At 42.2% G+C, this 16,427-nt stretch overlaps 1 protein-coding gene across 2 annotated transcripts in view; it reads left to right on the top strand.

The window, feature by feature from the left end:
* Nucleotides 1–16,427, top strand: part of LOC115092232 (epithelial-stromal interaction protein 1-like) — a 69,624-nt gene that overhangs the window by 32,732 nt on the left and 20,465 nt on the right. For both annotated transcript variants that reach the window (XM_029602943.1, XM_029602942.1), the window contains exon 6: nt 9,945–10,017. In XM_029602943.1, the coding sequence (XP_029458803.1) occupies nt 9,945–10,017 (73 nt within the window). The remainder of the gene's footprint in view (nt 1–9,944; nt 10,018–16,427) is intronic.

Here is a 16,427-nt window from a genome sequence, read left to right on the forward strand (position 1 = left end):
TCTGGGTACCTTTAGCTGGAGCACCTGTGGTTCAGTATTGACACCCAATTGTGGTCTAGGATGAACATGCTTCTGTGCCAGAACTCCTCGTCAAGGTGGGCAGTGAATTACATCCTGGGTTGTGCAACTTTTCTCTGAGGTATCAAGTTGGATTGCCAAAACACTGGTAACAATCGCATTGTGTGTGTTTTCTGTTCTTTGGGGTTATTTTCCTCCTTAGTCTCCCCTGGTTTGAGGGACTTGAACTTCTTCTTGTCAGCAGGTGCTTATTTTGGAATCTAAAACATTATTTTCCATTTTTTTAAAAAACTTTTTCCCTTATTTTTCTAGTGTCTGATTATTTTTTTAAATTCTGATTTGTTTAAAAATATCAATAAATTGAGAAATAAAAAAATCTGTGACATATCCTGCAAGCTAAAGAACACATTTAAGATTCCTTTTCCAAATACATATCCCATTTTGGGTATAATCCTGTTCCTCTATCTTATCTATTCCCATAATCCTCTGAGCTGTTATGATAGAGCTTGGGGTTGATATCAAGCATAATTAGTACATAAGAATAGGATAAGGTATGCTAGGACACTTGGAGTCGGCCCTGGAAGAAGAGGAGTCGGGGCGGCACCAGGGCCGACTCTGCGGATACATCGCTGGCGGCGAAAGGTCAAGGACCCTTAATCGCCGCCAGTTTCGCGGTTTCGGTGCGAAAGCCGGCAGCCAGCGCACCGCAGTGGTGCGATGGCTGCCAGCTTTTTGCAGACCCGCGCCCCCCCCCGTTACCGCCAGATTTTCTAAGGTCTGCAACCTTAGAAAATCCAGGCCTAAATGTCATTCATATTGATGTATGTTATACCAAAGTATTTGTTATACCTAAACATGTATCCTACGCCTGTGTTGAACAAGAATATGAATGTTACTTTTGAAAACTGTTGTGATCTACATTTGGAATGACGGTATATAAAAATAAATAAATAAATGACTTTCATACCTACTTTGCTTATGAATTCCAAGGGTTCATGGGTTTGTGAGATAGAGGGGTTTTTTTTTTTTAGAGAATGAAAATAATTGGAGGTGAGAGGAATATCTTATCCATCGAATTTCATGTTTTATTCTTCTATATTTTCAGTGCCTATCTTATACATCTTGTACTATGTTTTCTGTATGTTGGCACCAGAATTATTTTGTTTTTAATCAGGAAAATTTGTCATTTTTTTGACAAATAGTTGCAATTTAGTTTTAATAGACTGTCTAACGTTAATGAGGGGAATTTTGTAATTACTTTTTACACAGAAGGAGATTTCATCATTACAGCATGCTTAGAACATATAATTATACTTTCATGTAACTTGGCAATGTATTGACACCTTATTGCCGATGTTTTTAATATGCGATTCTTAATGAATTGGCAGCTTATCAGCTTCTACTACTGGCAATGAATTACTAAAGCACACTGAGAATCCTATGTTACTTTTCAGCACATTTTCTACACTTTGCTGTGTGACTAAATAATAAGCAAGGCTGGATTTAAGATTTTGGCATCTATAGCCGCTAAGATTAGAAATGTCTTCTGTTTGGGGGGGGGGGGGGGGAATGGAGATTTGTGATCCTAAAGCCAGCCCTTCCCATCCTACCAGTCAGCTTCAACGTTTTGCTTTGGCGCAAGTCTCTCCCATCAGCACAAATCCAAGCCTGACAATAGTTCGCCTTGGAGCTTATCTACTAAAATGCACTAAATTAGATTTAAAGTCTTGTCATTAGTTTTCAAATTCCTAAAGCAAATGGGACAAAACTAATTGTCCCTTCTAAGTAATAACGTCCTGGCAACATTGTTATATTTTACATTTATAGGCCACAGTTACAAAACTTTACTATGGCATTACCAAGCAGTCATTTTCCAGTGAATGTTAGGCTTAATATCATTCAATATTCATAAACATAACAAAAGGTTTACAATCATAATAGCACAGAATATCAGCCTACAGCAAGTAAAGGGCCAGTTCTGCCATCCTTTAAGGATTGGAAATCATTAAGTGAACCAAAAATCCAACATCAAAGTTAACCCTCAATTAGGACCAAGATCACTGAATGTAGTCTTGCCTGACAAATCTGCTTCATTTTTTTGAAGGGGTTAATAAACACATGGATAAAGGTGAACCGGTAGATGTAGTGTATTTGGATTTTCAGAAGGCGTTCGACAAAGTCCCTCATGAGAGGCTTCTAAGAAAACTAAAAAGTGATGGGATAGGAGGCGATGACCTTTTGTGGATTACAAACTGGTTAAAAGACAAGAAACAGAGAGTAGGATTAAATGGTCAATTTTCTCAGTGGAAAAGGGTAAACCGTGGAGTGCCTCAGGGATCTGTACTTGGACCGGTGCTTTTCAATATATTTATAAATGATCTGGAAAGGAATACGACAAGTGAGGTTATCAAATTTGTGGATGATACAAAATTATTCAGAGTAGTTAAATCACAAGCAGATTGTGATTCATTACAGGAGGACCTTGCAAGACTGGAAGATTGGGCAACCAAATGGCAGATGAAATTTAATGTGGACAAGTGCAAGGTGTTGCATATAGGGAAAAATAACCCTTGCTGCAGTTACACGATGTTAGGTTCCATATTAGGAGCTACCACCTAGGTTCCATATTAGGAGCTACCACCCAGGAAAAAGATCTAGGCATCATATTGGATAATACTTTAAAATCGTCGGCTCAGTGTGCTGCAGCAATCAAAAAAGCAAATAGAATGTTAAGAATTATTAGGAAGGGAATGGTTAATAAAACAGAAAATGTCATAATGCCTCTGTATCGCTCCGTGGTGAGACTGCACCTTGACTTGTCGCCGCATCTCAAAAAAGATATAATTGCAATGGAGAAGGTATAGAGAAGGGCAACCAAAATGATAAAGGGGATGGAACAGTTCCCCTATGAGAAAAGTCTGACGAGGTTAGGGTTGTTCAGCTTGGAGAAGAGACGGCTGAGGGGGGATATGATAGAGGTCTTTAAGATCATGAGAAGTCTTGAATGAGTAGATGTGAATCGGTTATTTACACTTTCAAATAATAGAAGGACTAGGGGGCATTCCATGAAGTTAGCAAGTAGCACATTTAAGACTAATCGGAGAAAATTCTTTTTCACTCAACGCACAATTAAGCTCTGGAATTTGTTGCCAGAGGATGTGGTTAGTGCAGTTAGTGAAGCTGGATTCAAAAAAGGTTTGGATAAGTTCTTGGAGAAGTCCATTAACTGCTATTAATCAAGTTTACTTAGGGGATAGCCACAGCTATTAATTGCATCAGTAGCATGGGATCTTCTTAGTAATTGCCAGGTTCTTGTGGCCTGGTTTGGCCTCTGTTGGAAACAGGATGCTGGGCTTGATGGACTCTTGGTCTGACCCAGCATGGCAGTTTCTTATGTTCTTAAAGATCCTCAGTGCAAGTGGATAGGGTGAAACCTGGAGGGCAGATTCTAGATACAGGATCATTTCCTGCCACACCAGAATAATGGTCTTCTTCCAGGAGACTTTATTCTCCAAGGCAACACAGGGACTGCCAGACTGGAAATGGGACTACTCTACTAGGTCCCTGGAGGTCTTTTCTATATACCTCTCTATTTGCTTAAGCTCCTGCAAATCTGCCATTCTAGCCTCGAGAGATAGGACTCGTTCTCTGAGAGCGAGGTGCTCCTTTCAACGAGTGCAACATACATCCTCTTACCAATTAATAGACAATCATGCATGTGGCACTCAGTGCAAAACATTGGATTGCCCCCATCTCACTGCTGAGCTGCTGTCTACATCTTAGTATTATTAAGTTGTTAGTTATTTAAAGTTGCTAAAGAAGTAGGGATTCCTAATGTAAAGTCCCTTAAATTTATATGGTGGTATTTTTGATAGTTTGTCAATGACTAGCAAAGGGACAACAGTCAATCTCTTTATAAAAGCAGGGTTACGCTCTCTTGTTTTGTTTTATCTGAATCCCTAATTGACTCTTGTGAAAAGTTTGTTAGTTTTGCTTCTCGTTAGCATATATTTTGTGTTAATGCTATTGCAAGCTAGTTTACGCACATTAACAGCTTGCATATATTAAAGCGCTGCTAATGCATGTTAATCACTTGTGAATACGTTAATGTATTTTAGTACATTGGCCCCTTAGTTTCACAGTTGATACCATATGGCTATGTAATATTTAATATAAAAATTCATTGTTGCTCTGATTTTTCTTAAAAGATTTCACATTACGTCTTCTCCAATAACATTCAATTTTAACAAAAACAAAAAACAAAATATCATCAGCTATATACCCCACATAGATCCAATGGAGCAGATCTTCAAACCTGCGCACGGGCGTAGATTTATTCATGCAACCCAGCGGAACAAATCTACACCCGATTTTATAACATGCGCGAGCTGCCACACGCATGTTATAAAATCCAGGATCGGCAAGTGCAAGGCAACTTGCATGCGGCGAGCCGCGCAGGCTTCCTCCGTTCCCTCCGCCCCCCCACCTTCCCCTCCCTTCCCCTATCTAACCCCCGCTACCGTTATCGTTGAAGTTACACCTGCCTTCGGGCAGGCGTAACTTGCGCGCACCAGCCAGCTGCCGGTGCGCCATCCCCCGACACGGCAGCTGTTCCGGAGGCCTTGGTCCCGCCCCTGGAATGGCCCTTTTTCGGAGCCCTGGGACATACGCGCATCCCGGGGCTTGTGCGCGCCGCCGAACCTATGCAAAATAGGCTCGGCGCGCGCAGGGGCAGATTTTCTCAGGTTCCGCGCATAGCCTTTGAAAATCTGCCCCCATGTGAGACAAAGGTGCTCCAGTTTGATATTCTTGATACAGCTGAAATGTTCAGTGATACAGGTCTGTGATGAAGTGACCTTATTTTCACTCCTTAACCAGTGCGGTACTAGGCTAGATGCCTGTTCCACCTTAAATCCTAGAGAGAGAGAGAGTCCTGTGGGCAGGACCCAGCTGGGGAGTTTGAGGCAGAGTCCAGTTGAGAACAGTAAACTAGGCCCAGGTCTCCCAGAGAAGGCAGATCCTGTGTAACACTGCTGTCCTAAAGGTAAAGCCTGTATCTGAATGGTGATTATATCTGTGTTTACTGCAAGGCACAGAGAAATCCCAAGTCTCCAAGGAAGATTGTGAGAGAAAGTTGTGTGTGTAGCCTGCCAAGAAGTTTGAAGGCAAAGCAGTGCTGAAGAGTTTAAAGAGTGTGGCTCAGGGAATACACTGAAGTAAAGCTGCCTCCTTTATTGTGCTACAGAGTCTTATTAGAACATTTAGTTTTATTGTAATAAAACATCTTATGGTGTGTGTGTGGATCTTTTGGCCTGAGGTGCGAGTTGACACAGCCTGTGGGGAGGAGCCCCACAGGTCCACACCGTCAGGAGATGAGGTATTGGAGTGTAGGGAAGCTCTGTGCTCAGTCGTGGAGAGATCCCCAGAGACCAGGAGATGACCCCCGTAAGGTAGCAGACTGTAGACAGCACTTGGAGAGTCAGGTGAGAGAGGGCGCCAGGCAGACCAGGGGGCAGTAGGCACCCAAACAGCTGAGTAGGTGATGCTCCGATAGGACAGCCCTGAAGGGCGGAGCTACAGCTTAGTGGGCGTAGACAGGAGAGTGCAGGCGAACCCACAGGGCAGGGAGCCCGAGCTCAAATCCAGCAGCTCTTGTAGACAGGTCCCTGGAGATCGGAGGGTAGCTGGCTGAGTAGAAGAGAAGCAGACCCGAGGAGCGGGAAGGCTCAGGGCGATCAGAGATTAGGTGAACACGTCCTGAGGAGCGGGAAGCGCAAACAGTTTTGAAATAAATGGTGCAACCCCGAGGAGTGGGGAAGGTCAGCTGAGGACTCAGAAGTTGCTGTGGTAGTTCCCAAAGGGAGCCGTGAGATAGAGCAGGAAGCCAGATGGGACCTAAGAGGCGCGGGGTGAGCCTGAGGAGCGGGGTAGGCCAGGGAGCAAGTCCTCGTAGAGCGCACACTGACCCCCCCGAGGAGTGGGTGCCAGACAGGGTCCATGAAGCAGGCAGGAGTGGCATCTCAGGAACAAGATGCAGGCGTAGGACTCGTATGGAACTTGTTGCCAAGTCAGCTTGCTGGGGGCGAAGCAGGAGCTTAAATACAGGAGTCCGATGACATAATCAAACGAGGACGCCCCCAAGGTTCCCGCCGAAGCGCCTTCAAAGGCGAGACTTGAGGCGCGGCTGCCTAGGAGGGCCCTACATCGGAGCAAGAAGTAATGGCGTCCCTGCCTCCGCGAGGAGGCCCGCGGAATGCGGCGATGCAGGCAGGCCGTGCAGCGAGCAGACCCGGGGAGGGTAGAAGTGTGGAACAAGCAGTGAGTCTGCGCAGACAGGCATGACAACATGGACACATAATAACGTATATAACCATTGAAGTGCTGCAGTTTGAACAAAATGTGAAAACAACCTTTTCCACTAGCAGTGTCAAGGCAAATGGGCAAAAACCACAACTGTCTTATTCTCTTTGACCTGATACAGGTGTGCCCAGAACGATTAAAATTCTGTTTAGGTTTCTTACCCATAGCAAAAACACTCATATTCCATCGACAGGTGAAGACTGTGACTGAAGTTTTCCAAAACACATCATGTAATGCAAAATAGACCAATGTTTTAAAAATTGCATGAACAATCAGTTTAAAGCGTAGTTGAGAAAGGCAAATTATACCTGAGATGAGTGTTTTTTTCTTTATGTTTATTAAGCAATAATTTCCAACTAGCAAAGAGTTCTCTTTGGAAAGATTTTTTTTTTACATAGACTTATATGTAGATATTTTCCCTTTGCAGAAATCTTTTAGACAGTTCCTTAGACTTCTCCTTGAAATGTCAGTGGACGCAAGTAATTATTTGTAAGCATAGAGATTGTCCTGTGGGAATATTGATCTTATGGGATCAAAGATGGTAATTGTCAAATCTCAGAAATTGTTTCTGTAAGAGGGCTTACGATCTTGTAAGGTAAAAAAAGAAATTATTCATTCCTGCAGATCAAAATATCTCAAGAAGGCACTTGATTTGGCATCTATCTGATGAGTAAAATTGCAATGAATATCTCTGACAGGTCGCCACCTGGGCCATTCACAGCCTACTAACAGTTCTTTGGAACGCACAGCTCGGAGCCCATGCAGTAGTGTTCACATCGTACTTATAGAGGCTGATATGTGTGCAGCGCTGCCCTTAGAGTGGCACTGGAGGTGCCGGGAGCGGGGGAGAGGGTCCCTTGCTCCCGACATTAAAAACAAAGGGATCGGGGGAAGGGGGGGGGAATTCTGTTCAATTTATAATCCTTGTTGGGTGGGTGGTAGGGAGGGAAGGTTGGGGTCAGGTTTCTCTTTTTATTTATTTGAAAACACAGGAGAGGGGGCCTCTACTCATTTAAGAGGTTTAGAGGGGTAAGGAGAGCACGGCCCGACAGGGCCTTTGTAAGATATTTTGGGGTGGGTGGGAGGGGATTGGCCCACTGGCCCCTGTTATTTATTTGATTTTGCTTCCTAATGACAGCACTACTTAGTCGGATATCTTTTAAAAGATAGCCAGTTAAGTAGCATGTTATTCGGCCACACAAGGCTAGATAACTAAAAAGCCTACCCAGCTATTTTCAAACATTGCCGGTTAAGTTTTATACTTATCAGGCTACATGTAGCCGGATAACTTTAACCCATTATGTCCCAAATTTCATGAAAGCTATCCTCTAAATAGGACCCTGGGACATAATGGTAAGCTGGATATTGAGCGGGATGTTTGTCCTGCTGAATATTTGAGACAAGTTATCTGCTTATCTTTAACCAGACAACTTGCCCACTAATGGCCTACTGAATGTGTTCAGTTCCTGTCCAGGAACACTAGAACCAGCCCAGTAAGGTTAAGATTAGTAGTCACTGTAGGTCTCCCAATTTTCCATAACCATACAAAAATTTATTTCCCAACTGTACTTTTGCACATTCAAAATCTCTAGCCAACGGCTGTGGACATCTCACAGTCTGAGTCTGGGTGAGCCTTCTTTCCTGGCTCTCCACCTGTCTCTCTCCAAAGGCAGAGCTCTTTCCCTTAATATATACACTAAATTCCTGCCGTTCTGTGTAATTAGCCTTACCTGTGTCTCCTAATTATGACCATACTTTTCTTGTGGCTGCTACTTTTAACCTAATTGGTTCTCTGTCAAAAATATCCAATTATATTTCCCAGCAGCCCTGTGCTTCCTGTTCTTTCTAGCTTTACAATTCCTAAGCAATTCTTGTTCACTTTTTCTTTCCACTTTAAGGCAATTGCTTTCACTGGAAGTCTTTTAAAATTCCCTCTGTCTTCAGGCTTCATCTGCCAATGTGAAAATCCTATTTCATCACAATATCTCATAAGAACATAAAATGTGCCATGTTGGGTCAGACAAAAGGTCCGTTGAGCCCAGTTCCGGGTCATTAGGAACTACCTGGCATATCTCAAAGACTAGATCCAATTTTTTGTTCCTCACTTCCAAGGATAAGTGATAGGTTTTCGAGTCACCTGGCTAATAATTGCTTATGGGACTTTTTTCCTCCAAGAACTTGTCCAAACACCTTTTAATCCCACTATACTAGATGCCGGGCCCACATCCTTTGGGAACAAATTCCAACTTAATTTTGAATTGAATGAAAAAAATATTATTCCCAATTTGTTTTAAATCTGCTAGTTTCATGGACTGTTCAGCCATTAAAATGAGAGTAAAAAATTCATCCCTGAGGCTTGTCCACACATCAAAAATGCCCTCAATGTATCTTTTCCATAGACCAGTTTGGGACCAGTTTGGGATGAAAAAATGAAGGATAGCTATTATTTTATCTTATTATCTGTTATTAGGAGTTGTAATGCATTATGTGTATTTTAGATTTAGAATTTTAGCCCGACAGCTAATTTATTTATTTTTCTGTGCTTTATCTTTTTAATTTTTTTAGCTGTCTCTTGATTTTATGTATTATTGTATTTCCTTGTTAATTAATTGTAAACTGTTGTGAATGCCTTGCCGATGTGATGATATAGAAAAACAATAAACCTTAAACCATTCTTCCTCAAATAAGAGACAAATAGGCATGTTAGATTGGGTGCCATGGTAACACCTATGGCCATGATTTTGACTTGCTGGAAATAGTCACCATCAAAAACAAAAATATTTTTGTTAAAGTCAAATTGGCAAATTCACATAAAAACTCAGTTGGTACTCATATGTTCCTCTTCCTTTTCAGCAGTGTTACTCAAATATTAATAGCTTCTCTTTGAGGTGTGTTAAAGTGCAGAGACTTTCTATACATATTTCTTAATTGACAATCTTTTTAACATCTAATCCAGAGAATGTTAATCATATCACCAGACAGAATCTCCGACATAAGATGAAGATTCAAAAGCAAAAGCTTGTAAATATCAACGAAGATAGCTAAGGATTCCAAAACTTAAGCAATCCATGATATTGATGGAATGTTCTGGAGGATCATTCATTGACTTATAGACTTTCCGCAGAATATATAGAGCCAAAGTTTTAGGGTGTTTGACCAAACAGTCAGATTCCTTTCTGGACAAAAGACATTGATCCAAACCCAAGCTGATCAAGGCAGTGATGTCCTTTTGGATGGACCTATTAGTAGGTTCCCCCAGTTGTTTATGATAATCTGTATCTGGTAATAATTTGTGAATTCTAGTTATATTCTTAGACTAATCCATAATTCCTCTGCCTTATCTGCCAGTTTTTATATGATAGATATATCATGTATCAAATCCTCCATTAAACCAGCGCCAAATAAAACCTTTTCCTAAACACATATTTTATGATGCTATTATGTGGTCAATATAAGAGTAGTTGTTCCCTCTTTTTCACCATCACAGACTGTATACATTACTTCTTGTACAGTATGAAAAAGTTTTTAATTACCATAATAATTATTTTGGTCCTTTGATGCTGCAGGCTAACAGGTTGGAAGCAATGCAAAAGCAACAAAAAATTCAAAAGAAAAAGAGTTTGAAGAAGACAAACATGTGTAAGTGAGAAATACTTTTATTTTTTGAAGTTATTAATCTGTAATAATCAAAATTGTCCAAGGACCACCCAATAAGTTTCAGGATTTTTTTTTTTTTTACTCGGCAGTTGGTCTTCCAGCTCAATCAGAACCATCTTCCATTGAGTAACAGCCCCATGAGCCTTCTTTCACAACTACCTGGTGTTTTGCTCCTTTTTTTATATCCCTCTCCTAACTTTACCCATGGATGTTCTAAGCCATGATGTCTTTTCGCGGAGGGCTCTCACTATCAAGGGGGAGTGTGGCCACGATAATGGGACCCCTCCCCGAAAAACATTGTGGCTGTATGGCACATTTTTTTTGTCTCACGACCAATCATTGTGGGACAAAAGAACGCGGCGTGATAATAGCCCCGGCACTCCTCCCCCCCTCCCTTCTCCCCTCTCCAAAGCTAAAATATTAAATGTGGCCCCGGCCTCCCACTGCCATACACCTCATCCCCCACTCCCCCAAGTGACCGTGATTCCCACTGAAAGTCCAATACCAGTTAAGATCTCGTGTTAACTTACTAACAGGGGCATGTTATTTATTGAGGGCAAGATAGATGTGTGACCCATGCTAAACTGAGTATGCCTTTTGAGAGAACTCGTCTAACTGCAGCAACAGAGGGCGTGTAAAAATGAAGGCAATTTACAGGAAATGATCTTGTGCCACAGTACCCATAGGCGCTTGAGGAGGACGACTTTTGGATGCACAAATTCTTACATACATGCAAAGCATTCATACCACCAATATATTTTCTAAACAAAATAGTGACATATGACAAAGATTCTTCAAGTATGCTCATACCTCACAGTGTACAGGGCACAGAGGTTTCACGTTGGTGTTGAAAACAGATATATGCTCCAAGGTATTGGCCATGCTCCAAAAGATAATTGCTGGAGTTAGTCTGAACCCTGGTGGCATTTCAGTGTCCTGTCCCATGTCATTTTTTTTTGTGAGTTGGCAGGGGAGGGCCTGGCTTCATCCCCTGGCTCGTCATAAAAAGCAGGGGCTGTGCTTCCGGCGAGATCTCTTCCCAGAGGCAAGTACTAGCGGTGGACATCCTCCTTTCCCAGATATACAAAGAAAACTTTCACATGATGCCAGCAAGGGCAGGGGGAGAGGGAGAGATAACAGAATGATAAGGAGGTGACAGAGGAGTCACACACTTGAGCAAATTGATATTTCCAAGCAATACGCCCCCAGATGACAAAGGTCATTGCTGTCATTTGTATTGTTAGTGTGAGCAAGGAGTCATTCGAAGGCTTGAGATTGAAGAGCAGTCTGACCCTCAGAAGCTTTTTAACAGCTGACTAGTTGTGTTGGATTGGGTGCAGAGTTCATATCTGTTGAGGTCTGAGGCAGTAGCAGCCTGTGTGGTGCTTACAATATAGGGTGGTCATAAATGGCAGAATAGTCAGAAAATAGCAGTGCTTTTCTGAGGCAAGCGTGGCTAGAATCCCTCAGTGGGTCTCCCCATTGCATTCTCCCTTCTGTTTCCAACCACATCCTGTGACATTGCTGTTTGAGGATGCTTACTGACACAGAAGACAGACAGTTCTAAACATGCAAATCATTTAATTTTTCTGCTGTCCTGGAACTCTATACTATCCTATGACTTTCTCTCCTGGAGTATACTTGGTCCTGCCACTTCTTCTGTCTACATTGACGAGCAACCCCCATGTACTCTGTTAAATTTTATACCCCTTGGTATCCAGCAGGAGGAGTCAAGAGGAAGAGAGAACTAGGCTTGCTCAGTTTAATTTGTTCATGCTGTCAGTAAGTACATGCTCATACGATTTAGCTAGTGCATTTTGGGGTTTCTGTGCACGAGAATAGCATGAGCATGCTATGTCTGACATTTTGTTTTACCAAGAGCATGCAAATCTTTTTGCATCACTCATTAAATGGCTTTTTCAGTGTGCCCATTCAATTTTTGCAAGGCCATGCTACAATTGGTATTGAATGTGTTTTATTGAATAGTCTCCATAGTGACTATTAGGGATGTGAATCGTGTCCTCGATCGTCTTAACGATCGATTTCGGCTGGGAGGGGGAGGGAATCGTATTGTTGCCGTTTGGGGGGGTAAAATATCGTGAAAAACATGTTAAAAATCGAAAAATCGAAAAAGCGAAAAACCGGCACATTAAAACCCCCCTAAAACCACCCCCCGACCCTTTAAATTAAATCCCCACCCCCCGAACCCCCACCAAATAACTTAAATAACCTGCGGTCAGCGGCGGTCCGGAACGGCAGCGGTCCGGAACGGGCTCCTGCTCCTGAATCTTGTCGTCTTCAGCCGGCGCCATTTTCCAAAATGGCGCCGAAAAATGGCGGCGGCATAGACGAAAAGATTGGACGGTAGGAGTCCTTCCGGACCCCCGCTGGACTTTTGGCAAGTCTCGTGGGGGTCAGGAGGCCCCCCACAAGCTGGCCAAAAGTTCCTGGAGGGTCCAGCGGGGGTCAGGGAGCGATTTTCCCGCCGCGAATCGTTTTCGTACGGAAAATGGCGCCGCAGGAGATCGACTGCAGGAGGTCGTTCAACGAGCGCCGGAACCTCGCTGAACGACCTCCTGCAGTCGATCTCCTGCCGGCGCCATTTCCGTACGAAAACGATTTGCGGGCGGGAAATCGCTCCCTGACCCCCGCTGGACCTCCAGGAACTTTTGGCCAGCTTGTGGGGTGCCTCCTGACCCCACGAGACTTGCCAAAAGTCCAGCGGGGGTCCGGAAGGACCTCCTGCCGTCCAATCTTTTTCGTCTATGGCCGCCGCCATTTTTCGGCGCCATTTTGGAAAATGGCGCCGGCTGAAGACGACAAGATTGCGGAGCAGGAGCCCGTTCCGGACCGCTGCCGTTCCGGACCGCCGCTGGACCCGCAGGGTTATTTAAGTTATTGGGGGAGGGGGTTCGGGAGGGTGGGGGATTTAATTTAAAGGGTCGGGGGTGGGTTTTAGGGGGTTTTAGTGTGCCGGCTCACGATTCTAACGATTTATAACGATAAATCGTTAGAATCTGTATTGTATTGTGTTCCATAACGGTTTAAGACGATATTAAAATTATCGGACGATAATTTTAATCGTCCTAAAACGATTCACATCCCTAGTGACTATAGCCAACTTTTAGCAGATATATGTGACTGGAACTTTCAGTTTCACCTTTTTTACACCTCAATACGTTTTCAAAGTAAGACAAAGCAAAATGAAATCAGTACTTGCTTTTTTTTAAATTATTTTTTGACTATGTAATTTCCTCTCGTTCTTTTGGACTTTCAGCTCAATGGGAACCAGACCTGCTAGGACAGCAGTTTTATGGTTTTTGGTCATTTTCAGGGTTTTTTTTTTTTTTTTTTACTATATTCAACCCCTTTTCTATTTAATGCAACCATTACAATGATTATCCTTGGCCTGGGGCCACAGATTGCAGCTCTCTCTGGAAACCTAGCATGTTTGCAAGTGGAGTCTGACCATGAGAGGTTACCATTGCACAATGACTAGAGTCCCTCCCCACTAGGATTGTAAACACTGTGGAGCTGGAGTTGGGCTTGAAATTGAACCCTGCTCCTCCACATAACTTTGTGCAGCATCAACTTTGAGCTAGCAGACTAGCCTGAGAACTTGCATTTTAAGAGGCATGTAAAACAACATTTACTCTAATCTGAATGATGAAATATTCCAAATGCCACTCTCTCTGGCACATTGCATGCTTGAAATCATATTAACCATGTGCAAACTAACCAAGCAATGTAATAGACTGACTAGTCTATGGTATGTGGTGCTTTCTTTCAATGCAGTGTTCTTGATCTTCTTCACTTGCTTCTAATTTTTTTTAAACTTGGCCAATTATTTACCTAACGGGCAGAAAACTAGGCTTTTATAGACATCTAAAGGGACTCTCCTGAGTATAATAATGAAGGCAGTTTATTGAATTGCCTGTGAAGTTGATTTCTAATTGTGCACATTAATCTGTCTGTACAGACTGGCTAAAAATGCACAAACAGATTGCACATGCAGATGGAGAACACAGGGTGATTTTATTTGTACAGCAGCACTACCATGTAAAGTTCTTCCCGGAACTGAAAGAAGGTTGTAACCCTGATAAAACAACATGTTCCCTGAATCTCCATTTCCAAGTGTAATTTGTAATCTCATCAAACCGAAGATTTGCCCACCACATTTTCATTCTTAAATGATTTTGACAGAGATTGTTTCTGAGCCTGAGTTTTCTCTGCTATCATCCCGCTCTTAGAGACTGACTATTATAGACAGAGAAGGCTGGGAGGGGGCACCATCAGGCTTACATCAAAACAATAGGGGTCATCAGTTGGATGAATCAGAATATCTTGGACCTTTAATTCTTGTAAAGGAAAAAATAAACTATTGTAATCAAGGATTAAACTGCTAAAATATATATATAAAAAGTTTCTGTTTGGATGTTTACATGAAAGGTAGTAGCTCTCTACTGTCCCTTTAAATGAACATTTACATTTGTAGCAACCCCTTGGCTATGATTCAGCAGCTCTAGTTTTTATTCACCAGGCTACAGGGGAGCCAGCTGGCCTCACAGTGAAATGGTTCCCTATGGGAAACTCAAGTTAAATTTTATGATGCAGCAACCACAAGGTTCTGAGGAGGCCTTGCAGAATAGAGTTTCCTCTGGGAGCATAAACAGAGACTCACTGTTAACTTCACTCTCTCAGGCATGGGCTATCAGCTAGAGAAGAGAAAGCATGGGGTCTTGGTGTGCAGTGCAGGGGCAGACTCAGTTCTAGAGAGAGACAGCAGCAGCAGCCTGTGTGAGTGGGCTGTGAGACAAAGTAAGAGGCTCACTGAGGGAAAGGAATCCAATGCATACAGAGGAAAACAGACATAGGAAAGCTGAGAATACCTGGGAGCAGAAGACGAATAACCAATTGAATGTGTAGGAAAGATATACATTTGCTGGGGAACCTGTGTCCTGAGTCAGATCTGTGAGAGATAAAGAGATCTGTGAGGAAATAGTAGCATAAATGGGCTGTGAAACAGCAGAAGAAAAGTGAGATTGTCAAGCCTGAGAAGAGTGAGTCTTAGAGACAGAAATTACAGGGAGAATCAGTTTTTAAATTGTACCAGGGAACTTCTGGGAAAAGAGAAGATGTTTCAGTGAAGTATATTTCCCGATACAGAGGAGTGTAAAGAGTCTGCAAGGAATAATACCTTAGAAGCAAAAGTGTTAAGGGCTGTGGGAAGCATTGCTCATGTGCAGCATGTGAGAAAATCCTTTTGTGTGAGAGAGTCATAAGAGCAATGGAACTGTGGCTATTTGTGGAGAAACCAGGTTTACCTAAAGGACTGTAAGCTGTGTGTGAATCAATATTTATTTATTTGAAATTACTTATTAACTGCTTCTCCTGCTCTAGTTGGGGCTGTTTGAAGCAATGTACAATAAAACACGCATAATAAAACATACACAACCAAAAACACATAAAACACTTCAGTACCAATAGCACACTTATATACAACCCCAAAGAGAAAGACCAGAACTTACAATCCTGCTATCCCAGCTTAAAAAAAAAATCATCAAAACTATTGATTAAAGCCAGGTTTTGTCCCTCTTCCAAAAAGCATGATAATTTCTTTCCATCCTGATATCAATAGGTAGCATATTCCATAGAATTGGTGCTTCTCCGGAAAATACTCTAGTCTTGTGTAGGTGATAACAGATTTCAAAGTTACAGAGAATTTTGTCTTGTTTTCTAATAGAAAGATTCTCAGACACATATTAGGTATCCTGACCAAGGAGCAACACACACACAACAGACTGCATACAACTGAACGGTGCAAGGGAGATAGTTTCTCATTATAAGTATTTTTTGTTGTTAGCATAAGGAGTGCAGATGTGACTGAAAGAAGCCTGCAATGTGGAACCAATTCACCTAACCACCAGCCTGTAGAGGAATCTTGAGCTCGTATGTTGCTCACCCATTTGCATAACACACAGGGTTATATAACTATTTTGATCAGAAAATAAAGAGAGAAATAGAACTCTTTTAACATTTCAATTCTAAAACACTAGATAAGTTAGGGAAACACATTGAAACATGTTTGCCTTGTCTGGTGTACGAAATCAGAGGGCCTGGAACACAAAGTGAAAGAACTTTCAGGAAAGAATCATGCACCACAACCAATCAGCCTAGTTTGTATGAAAATCAGATGTGAGCTTGTAAGTATTTTTCTTTGTTGATGCTTGACCTCCAATACAAAAAACAGAAGTTAAATTTAGAAAGCATTACAGGGTACCATAACAAATGTTTTGTTTGATTTGTGTGATATACCTGTAAAAAAAGAAATACAAAGAGTGAGAACTTATGAAAACGAAGATGTTGCGCTGCGATGGGACAGAGTGCTACTG

The sequence above is a fragment of the Rhinatrema bivittatum genome, chromosome 5 (assembly GCF_901001135.1).
Source record: "Rhinatrema bivittatum chromosome 5, aRhiBiv1.1, whole genome shotgun sequence".
In the NCBI taxonomy this organism is placed as follows: domain Eukaryota; kingdom Metazoa; phylum Chordata; class Amphibia; order Gymnophiona; family Rhinatrematidae; genus Rhinatrema; species Rhinatrema bivittatum.